The sequence below is a fragment of the Leptonychotes weddellii genome, chromosome 3, assembly GCF_054177405.1.
Source record: "Leptonychotes weddellii isolate Sample4059 chromosome 3, ASM5417740v2, whole genome shotgun sequence".
NCBI lineage: Eukaryota > Metazoa > Chordata > Mammalia > Carnivora > Phocidae > Leptonychotes > Leptonychotes weddellii.
The window spans coordinates 99,260,528-99,283,621 of NC_138371.1; the positions used below are offsets into that span (position 1 = coordinate 99,260,528).

The 23,094-nt window shown below is 35.7% G+C and overlaps 1 protein-coding gene across 5 annotated transcripts in view; it reads right to left on the bottom strand.

The window, feature by feature from the left end:
• Positions 1–931: 931 nt before the first annotated feature.
• Positions 932–23,094, bottom strand: part of MAP3K2 (mitogen-activated protein kinase kinase kinase 2) — an 89,322-nt gene continuing 67,159 nt past the window's right edge. For all 5 annotated transcript variants that reach the window (XM_081814649.1, XM_081814648.1, XM_081814646.1 and 2 more), the window contains 6 exons: positions 22,840–23,046; positions 21,181–21,329; positions 20,667–20,798; positions 16,706–16,835; positions 10,766–10,943; positions 932–10,023 (listed from right to left, as the gene is read on the bottom strand). In XM_081814649.1, coding sequence (XP_081670775.1) covers positions 9,798–10,023; positions 10,766–10,943; positions 16,706–16,835; positions 20,667–20,798; positions 21,181–21,329; positions 22,840–23,046 — 1,022 coding nt within the window. In that variant the 3' untranslated portion in view covers positions 932–9,797. The remainder of the gene's footprint in view (positions 10,024–10,765; positions 10,944–16,705; positions 16,836–20,666; positions 20,799–21,180; positions 21,330–22,839; positions 23,047–23,094) is intronic.

A 23,094-nucleotide genomic window follows, 5' to 3' on the forward strand; every position in this document is an offset into this window, starting at 1 on the left:
ATAAGGGCACTAGGGTGGGCCCTTATCCATTATGTGGTGTCCTTATAAAAAAGGGAAACAGAGGGACACCACCACATGAAGATACTACTTACATTGCCATAAGCCAAGGAATGCTTTGGGGCCACCAGAAGCTAGAAGAGGCAAGGAAGGATTCCCTTACAGGTTTCAGTGGGAGCATGGTCCTGCTGACACCTTGATGCCAGACTTCTAGCCTCCAGAGCAGAGACAATAAATTTGTTATAAGCCACCCACTTTGTAATACTTTGTTATAACAGCCCTTATTGTTGGGACATATACAGCCTCAATTTTGAGCTTTTATAGATAAACCTTAGCACATCTGCAATCATTTCCACAGGATTAATTCTTAGAGAATTGCTGGCTGAGAGGATATACCAGATTCTGAGGCTTCTGACTTGTCACTAAGTTGCCCTCTATATGAAGGTATTAATTTAAACGATCTCTAATACTGTGGGAGCATCCATTCCTTACACTCTGATAGTAGGCTTTGTTTTTGTTTTTAATCACTGTTAATTTCTGATTTGGATAACTGAAGTGTCCGTTAAAAGACATGCCAGAGCGAGACACCTGGATGGCTCAGTCGGTTAAGCGTCTGCCTTTGGCTCAGGTCATGATCCCAGGGTCCTGGGATCGAGTCCCACATCGGGCTCCTTGCTCAGCAGGGGGTCTGCTTCTCCCTCTGCCTACTGCTTCCCCTGCTATGCTTTCTCTCTCTGACAAATAAATAAATTAAAAAAAAAAAAAAAAGACATGCCAGAGTATGTTGGGTAGAATTACAGACATATCCTGGGAAGATTTAGTTGCAATGTTTCCCAGGTCAGTCTGTGCTTGGTCTCCTAGAAAGTGATCAACTCAGGCAAAGGAGGGAAAACTGAGAACACAGTGTGTCCAAGAACAGATCGGGACAAATCAATCACAGTGGAAATAAATATCAGCTTTATTAACACTCAAAGTGCCATTCATTTATATTCATTCCAAAGTCCAGAAGGTTACTCAGAGTAAGCCTTTGCACCACAATCTTTCAAAAAATGAACATGTAAGAAAAAGCAATTTTCATTGTGCTAATTATTGCAGGCCTTCATGCACGATAAATCTAAACAAAGATGTGAGCCAACAATATACAAATTTCCATATAAACAAAGTCATTGATCACTAACAAAATATAAACATGGTTTCTTTCACATTAGATTAAAAAAAAAAGCTATTTACCAGCAAGAAAAAATAAGTACAAAAAATTGTAAAACTCAGAAATTTTATACATTTTTACAAGCACAATTTTGAATGAACAACACAAAGTCAAAATGTGCATGAAATGTGGCACATACCACACTGTATCTGGCTTCTGGTAGGTTTTTCTAATCATACCGGCTCCTTGTAACATAATACGCTTAGTGACATTCAACTTCAACAGTGGACTTTATTCCTAATACAAATAATTTTTACGTGGTACCGCATATTAAAAACAAGGTTTTCCTTAAGTACAATAACATTGTCAGATTGGAAATTAAATTTCCAATTCTTTTTCTGCCAGTTACTTAAAATACACAGTACAGTCTAAAGACACAACAATGTATGTTCAAACATTTCTAAACCAATTTATAGTCAATTACAGAGGATATGTCACAATATGTCAATGTACTGTTTTATAAATGTGGTCTGACTTTGCCCAGTAAGAGAAAAACTAAAAGTTGAAATCTTTAGGGTAGAATATAGGAAATATTCAAAAACAACAGGACAGGCCAACAGCAATTGGAGATATAAAAAATCTTAACATCTGTTCAAGACAATTTAGTTTCTCACATTTTTTCATAGCTTTGAGAATTCAAAGGCCATTTTAATGGACAGTGTGTTTTTGCTACTGCCTATTTTTCCTCTTAATTTGCATTTCACAGAATTCTCAAAAGAGAATTCAATGCCCTTCCTTGCAAGAGTATTTTAGTTGATATCTAAGTAAATTTGCATCCAATTCTGGAAATACAAACGCATTTTAAATGGTTAAAAACAAAATTAAAAAAATATTTTTGATCAGCCAGCTGAAAATATATTCATATAGTAAATAATCTCTCAGAAAGCTTTTATATATATTTAATTATTCTAACTAAACAGTACCCTTATAAAACAAGTTCATAAAAATGTAGAAATGAAATGAAAGTAAGAAATTACTGGGATATATACATGTGCCTACAGACAGACAAAGACATCTCCACACACACCCCCTGATACGCAGAGTTACAGGCATACTTTCAACTTAGTCATGGATTTTAGAATACATATAAAATCAGAAAGTGATGTTGAACTCCTGAGTTCTTCAACAAAGATAGAACCATAGATAAGTATACTCTGTAAAAGCAAGAAGGTCCATTTAAGTCAGTAATAGCAGTGCAGTTACTGATGGCTACATCTTGAAAGAAGTTAAAACAAAGACACAGACAGTAGTTCAATGCACGCATTCATGATACTCATACATCCATCAACAATTATTGGTCAGAGTAGTAAATCAGTGTACAAATTAAACATTTCCAAAAATGTGCAAAAGTCAACTTTGATAGGAAAAAAACACCTTTGTACATAATTATAAACTGCCCAGCATTCAACTGAGATTAAAAACGTTTACAGAGAGAAACTAATAGATTAAATATAGACAATTTAATGACTACATTAAAAAATGTACATTAGGTCAAAGGGTAAATTTACAAATTGATAATCATAGTTTGCAACAATTAGAAGTCTATTCTCAAATTTATCCAAGTTTACTTTTATTTACAATGATATTTGAATAAAAAGAACCATGTGAAATGTAAGAGATGTCAGACATTAAAAGTATTTTTGGTATTAACTCTTATAATATTTCAGAATGCAGGGTAGCAAATTTTAAAACCAATAGCAATAGAAAAAATGTAAACTTTTTACTTACTAATTAAGATTGTATTACAAACAATTGTTTGTTTTTAAAGTATTCTTATCCGTAGACACTGTACTTGCACTTGAACAGGGTATATTGCAAGGGTTTGGCCCACTTTCCTTTGCCCATAAGCCTTTCCAACTCAGATGTTTCCACTAGTCCTTTCTTCTTATTCCAAGTGGAAAAAGTCTTTGGAAAAATGAGAATATGTCAAATCCATTTTGGAGCCTAAGAATCTAATAGAGCTTAAGATGTGACTCTGTTACTTATCTCTCCCCTCCAAGTAATGCTTATGCTAAAATTACCACTAGTTACATGTTTTTTTTTAATTCTAAAAATATATAAATAAATGAACACAAAAGTGCTTTTCAGTATATTCATAAACTTTACTGTTCTCAACTGGCATGAAGGGACTCAGAAATCCTTATCTGGGGACAAAATCTGCATGTATACTGGAGAGCAGGCTCTTCCTTACGTTCCAAAATGTCTGTGGCACAAAGCAGACATCAGCCCCTAACCTACTTTTCTTCACAGCTTTCCTAAAATGCCCCTCAGGTCAAACACAAGTTCATAAATGTTAAGTATGCCACCAACCTGAGGCATCATATGTCAACGTATATGTATATGCATCTATGGTCAAATGACAGTAAGATTGGCACATGTACAAGCTCAAATTTGTAATGTTTATGTAGTTCTGTAATAGTTGAAGTAAGTTCTGTATGTCTAAATGCAAACACTGAGCACCTGTCTTTTTACTTGAAGGATAGATTGAGATACAAATTCTACAAGTATTTGCTTTAACATGTTTATACCATTAGCTTACAGGTGGGCAGAAGTAACAGTGATAATCATTTTGGCTATGTGTGCAGGGAATATAAAAGCTTTGGTTTAAAGTGATTCCGAAAATACAGATTGTAAATACAAACAAGGAGTCATCAGGCATAGGGAATAACAGTACTCACTGACTCAATGCCTTTGCTGTTATTAACAAAAATATATTACAATCAGTTAAAATGCATACTTATGAAAAATATGGAAGAGTTACATATGAGACTGTATATAGGCAACAAATAAAAATTTATTCTCTTTAACTATGACTCCTCCCTCAACTTTCTGAAACTGAACCATGTCTGCTCTCACTATCACCAAGAAGATTCTCTAGACTCCCCTGAAAGCTCATCACCATCTACAGCTCTGAAAGGTGAGTATGGAGAGATGGCTGGCCCTGGTACTTCCCATACCTATTATGGCATCCTGTCCAGGCTGTGGCAGAAGTCAAAGCAAAGCTAAAGACAACTATGAAGTAGGAACAGTGGCTTCACAGCACGCCTTCCCTAGCCAACCAAAAAGAGGTATAAGACAATTTCCTTTTGAACACTTGGTAAGCTAAGGAAGCCTGTTTTCATAAAGTCTGGAAGAATTTCTATTCCAAAGAGCTCATGAAGAACTATGCAAAATCAATTATTTTCTATTTCAGAATTATATATAAGCTATTATACACACATACAAATTCAATTTTAATCTACTTTTACCAGCCAAGAGCTTGGCAATTTACAATAAATACCTTTATTAAACAATCACTTGTACTAGCTACTTGTGGAAAATGTGCTGGCGTTCCTACCTGAAGACGATTACACTTACCCATCATTAGTAGGTCATACACATTTCAGTTGTTCTTCTAAGAACAGAGACTAATCTAATTGAACATTCATACCTTTCCTTCTTTCCCACCCTTGCCCCAACCCCCAAACACACACACACACACACACACACACACACACACACACACACTTTCTCTCTCTCTTCACAGAAAAGTAAGCTAGAGCTTTAGTCAAAATGCTAGTTAAAAAGTAAGGATCAGAACTGCTATCCCTGGATTCCTTGCACATTGCCCTAAGTCTCATTGCCTTAACATTTGTAAACCATTTAAATTTCCTCTTTAGGGCAAAATTAACCATTCTAGCTCTGCTATGAAAATCATAACTGAACCATGATATACAAAGAATTTGGACAGTGCCAATGTGATTGAAAGTCAAGTTACCAAACTGGAAAACAATTTGCTATGTCTCTTTAGAATTAGAATACCTCTTTCTATCCTTATTGTAGGCATTCATGTCTAGTGGAGACCGCAGTGTGTCTATCACAGACTAATGCTAATGTTTCTCTTTGAACATATATATATGTAAAATATGGACATATATATACACACACACACACACACACATATATGTAAAATAAAAAGAGGTAGAAAAGGGTAGGAGGAGGAAGCAGGCATTAAGAAAGGTTTATGGGCCAATATACAGTCCTAAGGCCAAATGAACTCTTGAAGCCTACTGATTTTGGAAAAACCTTCATTGCGGTGGGTAACTTGAATTATTATTGATATAAAATAAAATTAAGGCATAAAGAGAAAAAGGCACTACCAAAAATGAACAATTAAATTGCTTTTCATTAACTTAATCTTAAAATTCAAATAAATATGAGCATTATATTTGTAAAAAAGCCAAACTTAATATAACAATAAGGTCTCAAGAAACTGTCCTGATCCTAGCACATGTAACACTGTTGACAGAATTCAACTTCTATCAAATGTTTTGGGCATTTTAACAATTTAGATTTAAAAAATTGTTTTCCCTTTAAAAGAAAAAGCAGGAAAAAACCCTCACTATGTTATGGGATATATGCCCCTCACCACTAGAATTGAGTAGGGGCTGGACTTTTATATAAGAGGGAGTCCTGAGACAGAGGCCGCCTGACCTATGGGGTCCCTCCAATTTGGGGATACTTTTAATCCCTGTTAATAGGATTTTAGTTTATAACAGCCAATGATTGCCCAAATTGCTTTCCCCTCATTTCATAAAAAACAGTAACATTTTAAAACATCACTGAACTTTCAGAGTTAGGGCATGCCATAAAATAAGTCTATCTGTTTGCCCAGGTTCCTCCTAGACTGTGACCTACTTAGGGATAAGTTAATCTAGTACCTGACATAATAAGCCACAATTATTGAATAAGCAAGTGAAAAAGATTCACCCTCTTTAAAAGAAATTGATAGATTCCTCTATTTGACTGACACCAGGTGATTCTGTATCAAGCTATTGGTCTCTAGACCTCAAATGAAACCACTGGCACAGAGCTCTGCTGTGGCTCAGAGTTTGCATCTGACAAACACCCTGGCTTTTGCACCCAAGCCTGGTCATCCCTATAAACTATCCAGATTTGATTTTCTTAGTGATTTTACATATCTTATAGCCACTCCATCTCAGAAGTACTACAGACCAGACCTGACATATATAAGAACTAAAGTAGCAGAGAGCTCTTGTAAAAAAAAATAATTCCACCTTTTTAATGTACTTTCTATTGGGAATAAAATAAAGGCTCTCTCAAACTGAAAGCCAATTCAATTTACTCTGAAATAAGTTTTAACTTTTCTTTTACATTTCAGCCTGTGCATTAACATTTCAATCTCTTATATAAATTATGTAAGGTTGACTGCCTTTGAGAACTTTCTAAGGCAATCGTCTTTAACCATTTTCAAGTTAGAAACATGTTTTGTAAAAGAGAAAAATGGAAAAATTTTCAAGATAGTCATACTGAAAATTTCAAAGTCTGTATACTTTTAAATACATTTTAAAGAATTACCAACCATCAAAATTTCCATTAGTCTTTATGATATTTTTCAACCCTTTTATTCAATACAGTTTGTTTGCAATGTAAAAGATCTTATATTTGGTCCAAGCCTAAGTCATGCCATTCTGAATCTCTCAAGGCCTAAGTAGAAAGCTATTTCCTGAAAAGCACATATAAGACTGCTAGTGAATCTTCTCCAGCACCAAAAAGTCTGCCACTATCAAAGCAGAATGCATTTTAAAGGCACAAAGTCAGCAGTCTGGCCATTTTCCAGCCTCAGCAAAGAAACATTACAGTATAGAAGAATCAGTTGTGCATTTAAAAAACAAAATACATTTAGAGTCATTTTTAAAAGTTCAAATTTCATTTGTTGATCCATACCATTAGAAAGAAAAAAATTGGAGTGTCATATTTAACTGCCCCTAATAGCGGGGTTTCCTTTCAAAGATTTTTTTTAAATTTACTTTTGGTCTTTCATACCTCATCCCACTTCAAGCTTTTTTCTTCTAGTAGTTCTTATATATATTAACTTTTATTGTCATTTTTGGTACCTTTACAACTTGTTTGAAATAAATTCACATCACATTTTATATAATAATTCTGTAAACTATTAGTCTACTTTTAAGTCTTTACATAGAGAACAATACTTTCCCATATTTTTCTTATAAAACAAAGGTCTCCTGCAGCAGTGTTAAAGTAATAGTTTCTTTTCAGGTGATTTTATCTTCCATAGCATTTAGAGAAGAAAAAAGAGACTGGAAAAAGCAAACGATTTTGCTCTGGGTTTCACAGCCCCCCAAGATTTCTCTCTAAAAAGCATTTGTCTCATATTCTGCACTGCTGGTTACCCTGGCAGACCAAAAATGAGCTAAAAGGAAATCAAAACCACACAAGACAAAGGAATGAAGGAAAAGCCCACTGGTCCAGATACCATGATCTTACTCAAGCAGAAGAGATGCCTTCACTCATAAAAGACAAAGAAATTATAATAGATCCACATCCTTGGGGACTATGTTTATAGCATAAGATTTGGCAGTTGATTTTCAAGGGGGAGGGGGCCACTAATTAATATTCTTCCTTGCAAGCTGCTTCCTTTGATCATAAAGGTATGGGAGAAGCTTTGACAACCATATTTGTGCTTTGACTTTTTCTCAGACTAGGTAGTGGAATTTCAAATATTCCTAGAGAAAATGCCAGATAGGACCTTGATACAGGAAACCAAGATCTACCTAACTTCAGAAACAAAGTATTTTAAAAGAGTTCCTAGAAGAGCATACCTTTTAGCAGAAAATAAAATACCAGAGTCCCTTATGAATCCCATGAAAGGCTTCACATTTAGGGCCTCCAGAAAGACTAATATTTCCTAACCTTTAAAAATAAAGTACTTAGCACTTGCTTTAATATGCTGAAACAAACTGCAAGTAGCTAAATTACTGCTATTATTCATATTTTTCAGTAGCAGAAGTCAGAGATAGTGGGAGTTTCCCAGCTGCCTCTTTCCACTGGATGTCCTTGCTCTTGGTGGATATGTTATACTAGAAATACCTGGCAGTTTTAAACATTCCTATAAAGTAGTTAATAATTTGTTTTGATATGCTTTTCTTTTCCCACAATTATGAACTGACTTTTGAGGAAAGAATATATACAGATGGCTGGGTTTAATAGGCTCCATGTTTAAATTCATTTTGTTTCTACAATAGAAGTTATTGATTTGGGTGTAATACACAGCTGGTAAGGAAAGGATTGTTATTTGATGTTTGTTGAGATCGTTCACCCTTGACTTGAAGTAGTGGTATCTGCTCCTGTAAAACCCTTATTCTGCATTGCATCACTTTCTCTCTGAAATTTACTTTTTGCAAGGAATCTACTCTGTAAATGGCTATTTTCAGTTTATAACTGAGGCTGGTCTTTGCATCAGGTTCTCAACTTCGGCACTTTCAACATTTTGGTCAGGATAATTCTTTGTTGGCAGAGGAGGATGCTGTATTTGTATAGTGTAGTTTTTTTGGCAGCATCCCCGGCCTCAAGACTACCCAATGCCACTAGCATCCTTCTAGTTGTGACATGAAAAACTGTCTCCAGGCATTGCCAAATGCAAAGCAAAATTATCCCCACCCAACACTGGAGAACCACTATTTTACACAGTAGCTATTTTTTGAGGTGCTTTAGTATTCTGTGATCCCAAGAACAAGGATTTTTATCTCATGACACTAGCTTTAACATGTGGATAACCCAAGTTAAATTCTTAGTTCCCAAAGAATATCTATGGGGAATCAGGAGTTAGAAACAGGAAGATATAGTATACATGATTTTGATTATTTCTCTTTTCCCTTAATTTTGGAACTTCCTCCCTCCAATAAAGACCATAGTTTAAAATATACTAAACAACCTTTAGTTCTTCTTTTCATTATTTCTATTAACTGGCAAATGTGGATTCTTCTGCCCACACACTGAATTAGAGCAATCTCTTTTTGCCTTTTAATTTGGATTTGCTCACTGACTTCCCATATCTGCTTTACTCTAAAATAGTATTTTTTTTTTTTTTTAAGCAGAAAGCTATCCCTCAAGGTTTACAGATTCCAGTAACATGGATCTATTATAGTGTATTTGCTTATTATACTGGTTAGGATTAACAAATAAACATACCTCTTAGAGATTCATATTTTCTATCAAGATTCCTACTGAGCAAAAAGCTTGGTAGACAGAGGTTAGATCTAAAGAATACAGATCTAAGAAGGAACCTATATTCTTTAAGTTGAGTACCTACCCTAAACTCAAGTTTAGGGCTCAACCTCACAAATGAGGACCTATTTTAAATACTAATCACTAAAAACTACAAATCATACATCATTTTCTTCTTGTTTTCCATGTCTCCCCATCACCACCAATCTGTCAGTGACATGGGGAAAGACTCTACAATCCTTAGGTATTCTAAATGATTTGTTTGTACTAAAAAGAGCAACTATGTACTAAAGTGCTTTATCTCTCTGAACCACATCAGTACATTATAAAAAATTAAAAAAAAAAAAGGAGTTTCAAGTTCTTGTAAGGGAAAAAAAAGATTAAATATAAAAAATTTAGGTTACTATTATTATTAAACAATTTAACCAAGAATCAAGAGAAATACTTTCCCTCTTGTCTTTTTTTCTCCCCATCTCTCTTTTTTATAAAAAAGAAAAGTGCAGTCAGAGAGAAGGTGAATGAATTGATGGGAGCTGGGTAGAGGCACAGGAGAGGTTACTGGCTGCTAGTGATAATGCACAAACATGTGCCTTAACAGTTCATCAGCTGAAGGTCTCAGTTTGGCCTCTATAAAGATCCGTTTGAGGAAATCTCGAGTATAGTCTGAGACATGAGGTGGCAGCTTTGGGTTTGTTGGCTGAGTGGCGATTTTAAAGATGGCAGCCATAGCTTCAAATTCCGCCCAAGGAGGCTTTTCAGTTAGCATTTCCACCACAGTACAGCCCACACTCCTAGGGGGAAAAAAATTACAAAAATAGTATCATCATGAAGGAAAGCCACTTAACTACAACATGAGAAACAGAACTGAAGTCCATTTACATTTAAATACAACTTGATTTTAAGTTTAAAGTTTCATTAAAAGGTTGTAATTATATAAAGCTATAATTTAAACATAAAAATTAATGAAAATAAACCACAATTTAAGGACTAAATCAAATGGTTAGGCAAAGAACATTATTCATCTTATAATTTTTGCTTTATATATAATTCTCTAACTTGACATTAAATATAATCTTTTGTCTTTATCTTACAAAGAACACAAACACTAGAAATCCCGTTTGCCTTTAGGTGCCTAAAATGAATATCTATTAAACACATTTCTGGGTGGGAAGTAGGCCATTTTATGTTCTAACTTAAAGTTATTAAGCAATTAAAGATTAACTGAATTACATGATACTAACAAAGATTAATCACTCTTAAAGTTCTTCAGGGAAATAAAACAAAGATAGTTTTCTAATGCTGAAATTTGCTTCAGATGAAATCCTTCCTAAAGAAAGGAAGACAGGTTCAAGAACTCCATTTATTTAGCAATCATTAAGCTACAAAGAGGCAAAATTAAAAATAAAAGTAATCCTTGTAATCCTGACATCCTATTTCAGAAGTACAAAAGATCATTTAAATCTGGCTCAGTAATTTCCACTTTGGGTGGAATTATGTAAGGTGTTTTTAAGCAAACCTAGCATCAAAACCTACCAGATGTCTGCTTTTCTGCCATAGCCTTCTCCACTAATTACTTCGGGGCTCATCCAGTATGGTGTGCCTGTGACAGACTTCATCCCTGTCCCTGAAAGACAGATGGTCTGAAGCCGTTTGCTGGCCCCAAAATCTCCTAGTTTGACGTTGCCTGTTGAATCCCGCAGAATATTTGCACCTAAAAATATGAAAACATCCTCAATTCATTACTTTTATTGGCTGTTTGGAATTTAAAAAAATAATAATAATGGCAAAGAATTACTTAGCAGACTCATCAGTCTGTCTCCAAAATTAGGCTGCTTTTTGTCTTCCCAACAGTACCTGGCATAATGCCAGTCACACAACCAGGGCTCATTAAGGATTTACTGCACAAACACTAAATTTTTAGAGTCAGCTGTGTGCGCTTTAGAACCTAAGAAGGTTCTCCCACTGAAAAGGACGGGGCCGGTAGGAGGTAAGGATGACAAAGAAGAAAAAGGAGAAAAGGGCTAAGAATGTGAAGCTCAGAGAAGGATACAGAAAGCAATAGCAGGCTCTCGGCCCCAGTTTCTCTGTGACAAAGCGAGAAGCCCATGCTGCAGCTTATTTCCCTGAGAAGCTAGCTTCTCCTTAGGAACTTCCTGTAGGACCTTCATAATCAACAACTTCTAGCACTTTCCCCTCTACTGTAAATTTAATGTTGGTTATCTTACACTTTACAGTTTTTCTTAGTATTGGATTTTGTTTTATACTAATTTTATTTCTCAATGTCTCTCTATATTTTAAATCTCTTCTAAGTAAGCTCTGAGCTTTCTGTTTTAAAATTTCGTTTACTTTTGGGGCGCCTGGGTGGCTCAGTTGGTTAAGCAACTGCCTTCGGCTCAGGTCATGATCCTGGAGTCCCAGGATCGAGTCCCATATCGGGCTCCTTGCTCAGCGGGGGGTCTGCTTCTCCCTCTGATCCTCCCCCCTCTCATGTGCTCTCTCTCTCATTCTCTCTCTCAAATAAATAAATAAAATCTTTAAAAAAAAAATTTCATTTACTTTTATAATAAACTTTTCATTTTATTTACTACAAATGGACCTTGATCACAGGGTGTGAGGTAGTGTCTGCTGAACTCCCCACTGAGTTACTCTTTCCCCCTTTCCATACTGCACTCTTTGGAAGAAGTTCATTATGCACAGCCCACAATCAAGGTGTGAGGATTTATGCTCCAGGCTGAGTGGCTACATAAATTATTTGTAATTATTCTGCATGGGACATTTGTCTCCTCTCTTGCATTTATTCATTCAACCTTTCATTTATATTAGTATGACCACATGGATATTTATTTTATACTCTGAATCATAATCAAATATTACTTTATTTTTTTGCTCAAGTTGTTCCAGCTTTGGCCATTGGGAGCTCTTTGTATTGGCTTCTGTGTCCCTCGGCCATACTCTGAATTATTGTGTTCTTGTTTGGTTTGGGTTTTTTGTTATTGTGGTTGTTTTCAAGCATTTTCTTACTTTCTGGCACTAAAAGATGCTCTGGGCTCAACTTGTGTGTTTGCTGCACCAGTCCTAGAATCAGTCATTCCTCCAAGGAACCCTGGTTCCTTTTAGTGGAGAATGGTCTCAGAAATCAAGATCTAGGTGCTAGATTCATTTATTTTTTATTCTCTCTTCTCCCTTTTATCACTTTTTGAACTCAGTCTTTCTTCTGGGATTATAAAGGTGGTTTCCGTCTTACATAAAATATTTTTATTCTCGGGCGCCTGGGTGGCTCTGTTGGTTAAGCGACTGCCTTCAGCTCAGGTCATGATCCCGGAGTCCTGGGATCGAGTCCCACATCGGGCTCCCGGCTCAGCGGGGAGCCTGCTTCTCCCTCTGACCCTATCCCCTCTCATGCTGTTTCTCTCTCTCTCTCTCTCTCAAATAAATAAATAAATAAATAAAATCTTTAAAAAAAATTTTTATTCTCATTTTTAAGTCTTCTATAACCTTAACCATATTTCAAAAAAAAAAATCCTTAATTGTCCTTTTATCGTTTTTTTTAATGGCCTCTAGGAAGTAGAGTGACTAGTAGATAAAATCTGCATTATAGAACAGAGAGAATGTAGACTGTGCATCCCCACCATGGACTTCTGTACTAGTCTTTCTGTTCTCCCAGTTCCTCAGCCGAGTCAATGATGGCTCCCAAAAGCCTCTCTCCAGGGGAGGGTCCTGGATCCATTCTCTGCATGCCATAAGCCTAAGCGTGCCATGGTACCAGACCCTCAAAAAAAGCACTGCCTAATTAACATCTCCCACCATCTAAAACTTACAGAAAGATTCTGTCAAAAAAGCCATTGCCTGTAAAATATTTAGCCAAAGGAAGGACAACAAACAAACTAGTTTTTTCTGTCTATGAGCTGGGAAGGAACAGTCCTGGGCAGGTCACAGACTGGGAGAGCCATGAAATAATCACCAGCGGTGAACCAATGCCTACTCATATGAAGGGATGAAGAGAAAATGTATAGCCAAGCTCCCAAAATAACTTCCTAATTTTTTAAAGCTCATTTTAACTACATTAAAAGCTTTTAAGGAGACTTTTCAAACATACAAAAGCAGACAGGATAGTGTATGTACCCATAACCCAGCCCCAACATCCATCAGGACAATCTTCCCCCACCATACATACTGCTAGCCACTCCTTCCACCCTCTCATATTATCTGAAGCAAATTCAACACATTATGATCAACAAACAGTTTACTACATGTCTTTAAAATATAAACTTATCACACCTAAGAGAATGGACAATAACTCCTTAGTATTACTAAATATATACTAAAAAATTAGCATTATTTTAAAGATTTTATTTATTCATTTGAGACACAGAGATAGAAAGAGAGAGAGCATGAGCAAGGGGAGAGGCAGAGGGAGAGGGAGAAGCAGGCTCCCCACTGAGCCAGGAGCCCGATGTGGGGCTCGATCCCAGGACTCTGGGATCATGACCTGAGCTGAAGGCAGACGCTTAACCATCTGAGCCACCCAGATGCCCCAATATATACTATTTTTAACATTAAAAAAAAAAAAATCAGAATCCAAATAAAGTCCATACACTGAGACTCACTGATATATATCTTTTAAGTTTTTCCTAATAAGTTCCCTCTAATCTCTTTTTTTTCTTTATAATTTATGAAGAATCTAAGTTGTTTCCTATAGCTTTCTTATGGTCTAGATCTTGCTGACTCCATCCCAAGGAGTCATTTAACATGTTCGTCTGTCCTATATATGTTCTATAACTCAGTAGCTGAATCTAGAGGCTTGATCAGATTCAGGTCCAATTTATTTAGCAAAACTACTTACATAGATGATGTATTATTCTACAAATAGGAAGTACATAATGCTGGACTATCTCTGTTTTAGTGATGTCAGCAACTATTTATATTTAGTACTTATATCTATTAATTCCTTAGTGGTTACAAAATGGTACTATTCTATTATTCCTTTTTAATTTGTTAGCCAACATACTTCTATAAAGATAAGTTTCCCTTCATCTAGTATTTAGTCCTCCGTAGTATAGTTTATAAAACAAAAGCAGAGTAAAGGAACCCTATTATGAAATAACAAGTTGGTTCCCCAGCAACAATGATCAATTAGTTTTTATCTTTTTAAAAAAATTTTTTTAAAGATCTTATTTATTTATTTGAGAGAGATAATGAGAGAGAGAGAGAGCACAAGAGTGGGGAGGGTCAGAGGGAGAAGCAGACTCCCGCTGAGCAGGGAGCTGGATGTGGGCCTCGATCCTGACACTGACTCCGGGATCATGACCTGAGCTGAAGAGCAGTCGCTTAACCAACTGAGCCACCCAGGCGCCCAGTTAGTTTTTATCTTAAGTTTCACTATGAACTCATGGGTTTAAACTTTAAAAGCAACCAACTATCTTTCCTTTTCCCTCACCATTTAAAAATTGCACAATGAAAAAAATAAAAGTAAAAATAAATAAAAATTGTACATTATAAAAATTTGGGAAATACAGAAAAAGTAAAAAGCATGCAAAGGAAAACAACCATCACTCATCCTGCCATTTGGAAATAATCACTGTTAATTATATGGAAATTCTTCTCCTAGGTCGTACTTTAATTTTGCAAACTTGAAATCATATTGCATATCCAGTTTTATATCTTGTTATTCTCTTACAAATCTATTTGCCCTGTAATGCTTTTAAATCTGCTTCCTTCCAGCCCCATTTACCAGAATGGTTTATCACTCTTTCTGGCAAGGTTAGAAGAGGACCCCCTAGGGGGTTGCTGCCCTCAGTTCCTTTACCTTTTCTCATTATGAAAGCTAGAGAGAAACTGGCTTGAACAGAAATTATTCCTAATAGAATAATTCACAATCAAACAATTTCCCTATGTGGTCCTTTAAGCTGTCAGGTTTTGTACTTGACTAGTGAGGTCTGCCTAAACTGGGGAGATCTTGAGATGAAAGGTTCCTATTTCTTTTAGATTCATGAGCCATGTCCTCTTCCTCTCAGACTCACCAGCAAGCTCCATTCCATACAAGCGATCTGGCTCAGGCATTCTGCAGCAGATTTTACTTTGTCACCAGAAAATGGGTAGAAGTGTTCTCTTTGGCCTGAATATGACCATATTTATGATGTGACACTACTAATAGCCTACTGCTGACTGAAAATCTTACTAATAACATACATTTAACATATATTTTGTATATTATATGTATTATATACTGTATTCTTACAATAAAGTAAGCTAGAGAAATGAAAATGTTAAATAAGGAGAATACACTTACAGTACTGCAGTTTATATAAAAAAAAAATCTACAAATAGGTGGACCCACACAGTTCAAACCTGAGTTGTTCAAGGGTCAACTGTATATGTGTGTAAGTATTTATTCTTACTGACTGATTAAGTGATTTTACATGTGGGTCACAACCCAGTATTTATAGAATCAGACCTCTGGGTATACTCTGCAGTACAAAGTTTTAAGCGCTCTCAAATTTGAAACACCTCCGCCAATTGCTTTTGTCTCACGTCATGCACTTCCCTTACATACCTGCTCCCTGACAGTTGAGTTTCTGAGTTTTAAAAAGTGAGTTTAACTGAGTTGGAGTTCATCAAAGCTCAGTCTTGGCCTCTCTTCTTCCCTCTTCATATTCTCTCCCTAGGTAATGACATCCATTCCCATGGCTTTAAAAATGATCTCAACATACAGTATATCATCAGCATAGCTAACTTTTGAGTGTTTTCTAAATACAATGTTTTAGGCATATTATATACATTAACTCATTTAATTCTTATAAAAACCCTATGAGTTTGTAGACACTATCATTATCCTCCTTAAAAATGAGGAACTGAGGCATAGAGAGATTATGTGTCTTCTCCAAGGTCACACAGTGACCAAATCAAGCCCAAACTTGCATCAGGCCAGCTGATGTCAGGGCCCCTACTCTTAACCACTATATTCTAATGCCTATGTTCCCATGTATGAAAACATGTTCTCATTTTCATGATAATCTGAACTTGACTGATTCTGTGGACCCCCCACAAATGAGCTACCCACTTGTAGAGACGTGAACATCAGGGCAAGTCAGAACACTGACTGTGTCAGTGAGAAAGCAGAATTGTTTCCTAAGGTGTTTTAAAGGTAGATGTGGGGGCGCCTGGGTGGCTCAGTCGTTAAGCGTCTGCCTTCGGCTCAGGTCATGATCCCAGGGTCCTGGGATCGAGTCCCACATCGGGCTCCCTGCTCCGCGGGAAGCCTGCTTCTCCCTCTCCCACTCCCCCTGCTTGTTCCTGCTCTCACTATGTCTCTCTCTGTCAAATAAATAAATAAAATCTTAAAAAAAAATAAATAAAAAAAATAAAGGTAGATGTGGTAATTTAAATGCTATATTTCTTAATCATATCACTAGTTTCATTCAGATTCACACAAAAAAACTGTGTACTTGAAATAAAAAATAGCTCGTTACTTACCTTTGATATCTCTATGAACAATCATATTACTGTGCAAATAATGTACGCCCTCCAGAATCTGACGGGTGTATTTCCTAGTCACATTCTCAGTAAGAGCTCCATATGCTTTTAATTGGTCCTTAATTGAGCCCTAAGACAGAAAAAAAAAGAAAACTATGGTATGGTTTGAAATGAAAAATACTATTAAATCTTTATTTTTAAAAGGATCTGTAGTTCATGAGTGGGAGGCTTTAGCTGGAGAGTACAGGAATTCTCAGTAAGGACATTATATGCCATCTAATTTAACATAAACTCTACTATATTCCCTGAGTACAACTTTGGAAGAATATGGTCATAGCTGAAAGAAGCCTTTAAACTATTTTTTGACTGATGCCCTTGTTTCCATGACTAAGTTGGTTCTAACTATCTCTTGTTCCTTGCAATCGTGTTTTTTAAAATCTTGTTTTTGCCCTGAATATATTTTTGTTTTTCCTACTTGCTCTTCTCAATATGCCCTACTTGAATCTTATTTATTTTGTTTGATATCTGCAACTTTATTTCTCAGGAGAAAGAATGGATGTGACTAAAAAATCAGAACACATATGAGATTTTTAAAAAGTTTTTCCTTTATATACATACTCAACATTCTAGTTCAAAACATGTGAAAATATATTAAAGAAGAATTTCAAATTTTCTTACATGTTTTTTAAGGCAAGATGAGACGCCATCTTGAGAATGCTGAATCACTCTGAGGTGAGACACTGGCACTTGAATTTTGAAAAACCTTCCCTACTGTAGATTCCAATATACTAATTTGATGACTAATCACCACTTTAAAAGATGGGAATAAAATGCTTCCTGAGGGACAAAATCTTTTAAACAGAGAATATATCCAAATGTTTCTGCTTTTCCTTGAGTTCTGGCCAACGGTTATGAAAGTAGATCCTTAGACTTTACAGGTTTAACCATTTGCTGTTTCCACTATTCATGAGCAATCCCTGAAGGGAAAGCAAGATGCAATTCTGCTGACTCAAACTTGCAAACACATGTGTGGAAAGCCTCAGGCAGTCAAGAACCTGTATGTCAATGTGGCTTGTTTGTTCAGTCCATTTACTGTGTCTCTACTTGTAGTAATACACAAAATAACACACCTAGAACTGAGCTGTCCAAATAATAAGCCCCCAAATACTTGTAGGCTGCAAAATGAGTGACAGACTTGAGGCTTTTCTGGGCCTTGGGCAGTTGGGCCAGTGGCCTACTGCACTGGTGCTGTTTATTTACTCCTGTGTACCAAAAAAACAGTTATCGTCCTCAGTGTGAACAAGCAGATTGGGTTGCAAAGTACTGTGCCAGCAAAAAACTCTGTGTGTGTGTGTGTGTGTGTGTGTGCGTGCGTGCACGTGCATGTGTGTGTCAAAGAAATCAACTGCTAGTCCAGGGACTGAAAATAAAGTTATGGTTTTGTTCTGAAAGTAGTTCTAGATAAACTAAGGAAGAGAATGCTACATTTGGGAAAACTGAAAAACAGAGTAACAATTTGGGCAAAGCATGAAATCTAGGGTACAAAGAGATCCACTATACTAAATTTAATGAGAGAAATTATATAGCATCATTCACAAACTTGGAAATTCAGTAAAGTCTAAGATCATGTACGTCTGGCCCATATATGCCTGGGCTTGGCATATGTATAATTCATTTTAAGATTGTTGATGAACTATTATCAATTTAGTAAAATGATTTCAATGACAACCTATACTTTGAAGAGATAGTTGCCCTTACAAAAGTAAGTAGAGCTAATGAGAAACATGATCTAACACCTCTTCCTCCCATCCAAGTACTAACCAGGCCCGACCCTGCTTAGCTTCCAAGATCAGACGAGATCAGCGCGTTCAGGGTGGTACCACTGTAGACCTAACACCTCTTCCTGAATAGTCCTGGCTTACTCTTAAGATTGCTAAATCTGTAAGATTACCCATCTCCATTTGTGATGTAAATCAGTTCTAGCCAATTAACCATTTAATCTTATCTTCAACAATCTGGGTCCCTATTCACACTTATTCAGAATTATTCTTTTATTTCTAATTTAAATATTTATTGCACAAACAGTAATGGAAATCTGAATAAAAGAGAAAATCACAATCCCAACATAACACATTTTCAAATTTCTTCTGTCCTTGTCCAAATACAGATACTTTTAAAATATCAAAATCTTTATTTAAAAGTATCTTATATTCTTTTCTCTACCTTATTATAAGTACTTCCTCCAACTTTGCTACATAGCCTTCACAATCCTCTTGGGCAATGCCATCATAATTTACTTTCACTGTGGGAACTGATATTTCCATCACAGATAATACTAAAATAAATGTACATAGCTTTTTCTTTCCTTTGGATTACTTCTTTAAAATGAATTTCTGTGAAATCACCAGGTCAAAAGGCTTCAAAATTTCTATGGCATTTAATATATCCCACCCATTTGTTTTCCAAAGGAATTAAAAAAAAACCAATTTACTTTGTCAACAGGATCTTTGAAATAAACAATTATTCATGATGATAAGAAAGAAAGTAAACTTAACTGCTGGTCTTGTGAAACAGGATGATTAAGACCATGACTATCGGATACTAATCCAGTTTTTACTGACCCATAAGCTTAAACTGCAACCTTGTACATGAAACATATAATTCTAATAATCCACTTAAAGACCCATAAATCAAATCTTTTCCTAATATATACAACTGATTAAATTATATGAATGCCTGTGTTTTTAAATGAATAAATATACCACCATCTTGAAAATCAGTATTAAAACGTACCCTACAAATTCTAAAAATAACATAGAAGGCATGACAGTTTGCAAGTCACATTTTGCAACTCCTACTGAAACTACTGACTCAGGCAATGATTACCAATCTGTGTTAAAAAACCTTAGATGGTTGAAACAGAACTGGATACTCTTTTTTTAAGATTTATTCATTTGAGAGAGAGAGAGAGAAGGATGGGGGTGAGAGAGAGAGAGAGCACAAGCACATGAGTGGGGGGAGGGGCAGAGGGAGAGCATCTTCAAGCAGGCTGCCTACTGAGCGTGGAGCTGGATGTGGGGCGTGAGGCTGATCTCCCAACCCTATGGGATCATGACCTGAGCTGAAATCATGAGTCGGACACTTAACTGACTGAGCCACCCAGGCACCCCAGGAACTAGATATTCTATGAGCCATTGCTAATAGCTCAGATTACTTTCTGTTCTTCAGGAAAAAACAAAACCTTACACTGGAGGACTCTGGATGTCGATCATCCTAATTTAGCATTCAATCTTCGCATCACTAACAGTGAACAACCAGAAATTGTATGTCTCCTAATGGGATGCAACATGAAATGCAGAGCATCATATATGATGCATTCTAATAAAAAATGTTGAATCTTAATCTAACTTAGATATTAGATCTAACTTGGGAGTTTATAGGAAATAAGAGGATAAAGGAACAAATTAAACACCACGAGGATGCAATTAGAGAAATCTATGAGATGAGATTGTCAACAGAACTAGCCCAGTCTCTTTGTCAAACCTGTCATGTAAAAATGTTCTAGAGTAAAAAAGAAGTAAGGGACGTAACAGTTAAAGGTAACATGTGGTCCTGGACTGGATCCTGGTTTGGATAAATCAGCTATTATGGTTATTTTAAGAGCATTTAGGGAAATCTGTGTATGGACTGCTATGGTAACTATAACCTATTTTAGTATACCTCAGCATTTTTTTAAAATGAGTTAAAAAAATAAATACATAAAAATAAAAGTGAGTTAAAAAATACAAATATAAATGAAGAAAGAAAACAAAATTATATTACCCAGCTCTAATTTAAAACTTCCAAAATGTCCTTAATGTCCTTAACTAGTTTAACATTTTATAATTAAAGTTCTGTTGTTTTTCTTTCCTCATCTAAGACTTTAAAGAGATGTCTATTTTCAAAGGATGTACTAACTTACCCCTGGCATATATTCCATAAATATGGAAAGTGTTTTTTCCTGGGGATCCCTCAAACAGCCATAATACTGAACAATTCGCTCATGCAGCAAGTTTTTCAACAACTGAATTTCACACTCAAGTGCATTTACTTCCTGAAAGACAGAACTCACTGTTAAGTCTTTACAGCATTGCTAATAAAAGCAAAACATTCAAACTTCACGGACCATTAAGGTGGTTTCATTCTGAAATTTTTACTTCCCAAGGAATAAACATTTTAAAGTCTCTAAACAGTAACTTTTGTAATATACCTTGATGGTATATTAAAGCAACACTAAATCAGATTAGGAATATAACTGAGCACTAAAAGAGAAAAAAAATTCACAGTACAAAGTAGACAAATATATCTAATTATAGACTGATTTGTTTTGCAAATAATTTGCATTAAGAAAAAAACAAAAATTCTACTGTGTTATATTTATTTAGTAAAAATGCTTCTTATAAATGTGACAAAGTAGTGTGTGCAGTGATTCTTACCTTGCTGGTCTCAGGGCTATCAGGGTCAAACTGAACTTGTTTAACTGCCAATTCTCTTCCTGTATCGACATCATAACAGAGGTAGACCCTACCAAATGCTCCCTGGCCAAGCAGTTTGCCCAATCTCCAGTTGGTTGGAGCACGAGGTGCTAAAAAAGAACACCTTCTTAAAATGGAACAGCCAGATGGCACACGAATGGTTAAGGACTAAATGAGTAAACTGCATTAGTGATATCCTTAATTGAATATACTTGGATACAAGGGAAAATCATGATCATCCAAATTCACAATGATCATCACTTTGAAAATTTTTCTCCTTAGTCAATTTTCTAAGAATTCTAAACCCAAACAAGGTTCATATAGCCCCACGTCTTATTTTTTCCACTGAGATTATACTCCCCCCCAATTAAAAATGTAATAGCATCTTTCACTCAATCCAGGATACCACTCATTGTCAGATGCACTATTTCTAATCTTTATTGCAGCAATATTTGTAGTTAGTTTTCCATCTGCTTACAATGTAGAAAGCTGGAAAGAGTATCACTCTCATTCTAACAAGAGAAAATCTTGAAAGCAGCCAGAGGGTAGAATAAAGAAGAATAAATACATACATAAATATACATATATAAATTATAAATAAATACAGAAGAATAAAGATAAGAATTACAGCAGAGCTTTCCTCAAAAAGTATACAAGCCAGAAGGAGACAATGGAGAAATAGCTTTAAAGTGCTACCAGAAAAAAAAACTGCCCAGCATTCTATACCCAGAAAAATCTTTCTGAAATAAAGGGAGAAAAAAAGATCTTTTTCAAACAAACAAAAGCTGAAAGAATTCATTACTAGCAGAGTTACATTACAAGAAAGGTTAAAAGCAATTCTTTTAAGAATTTGATACCTGACAGAATCCCACATCTACATAATCTATAATCTACAAACTCCTGGGTCTACAGAAATAAAGTGAAGGATATATAAAAGATACTCTCTTATTTTTAATTACTTCAAAAAATAGCTGTCTAAAGCAAAAATAGCAACAATGTAGTGTGAGGTCACAAATGTAAAAGTAAAATATGACAATACTAGCACAAAAGGGATGAACGTGAAGTATGCAAATACTGCTGCAATAAATACCTTTGAGCACAAATCTTGGTATGCACTACTTACATGATAAAATCCAAATACTCCACGATCTGGCCTTAATTACCATTCTAGTCCTTTACCTATTGTTTCAAGTAAGATATCCTCCATTTTAGCCAAAAATGAACTATTCCCCATTCTCAGAACATGCCATGTCTTCCTGCATATATCACCTTCTGAACTGGTGAATCCTACTCACATTCAAGATCTAGATTAAATACTGTACTGTAATCATTTCTCCACATACCATTCTTCCCCACTAGATTACATCTTAAAGGTCATATTTGAATAAAAGACAAGTTGGTAACAATTTTACTAACAAAAGAGAAAAGAAACAGCTACGTAATTAGCAGTAATACTGTGCTTATACCTGATATTTCAACCAACTCTAAAAATTTTCTTTTTACCTTTTTTTGAGAAGTCTGTCTCACCCTTAGGACTGGTTTGGTATTTATTCCTTTTAATACTATAAAGTTCTGCAGAGGTTCTACTAAACATTCACTGTGCCAAATGCTATTACTTACAGCGGCTGGGTGGGCTGATGTCCATTACAGTCAAAGTAGGATTGTCTATGTCACTTCCCCTTCTCCTTATTCGACTATCATCATACTCTGGGGTAAAGATACTGCTTCCACTGCTAGTGCTTAAAGAGTGGTCAGTAGGACTGAAACTCACAGGAGACCGGAAGCTGGTCCCCTGGGTCCTTCTAGCTCTTGGAAAAGTTTTACGACCTACAAAATCAAAATAGAATTACCTTACAACTTTTATTCATGTTCTAA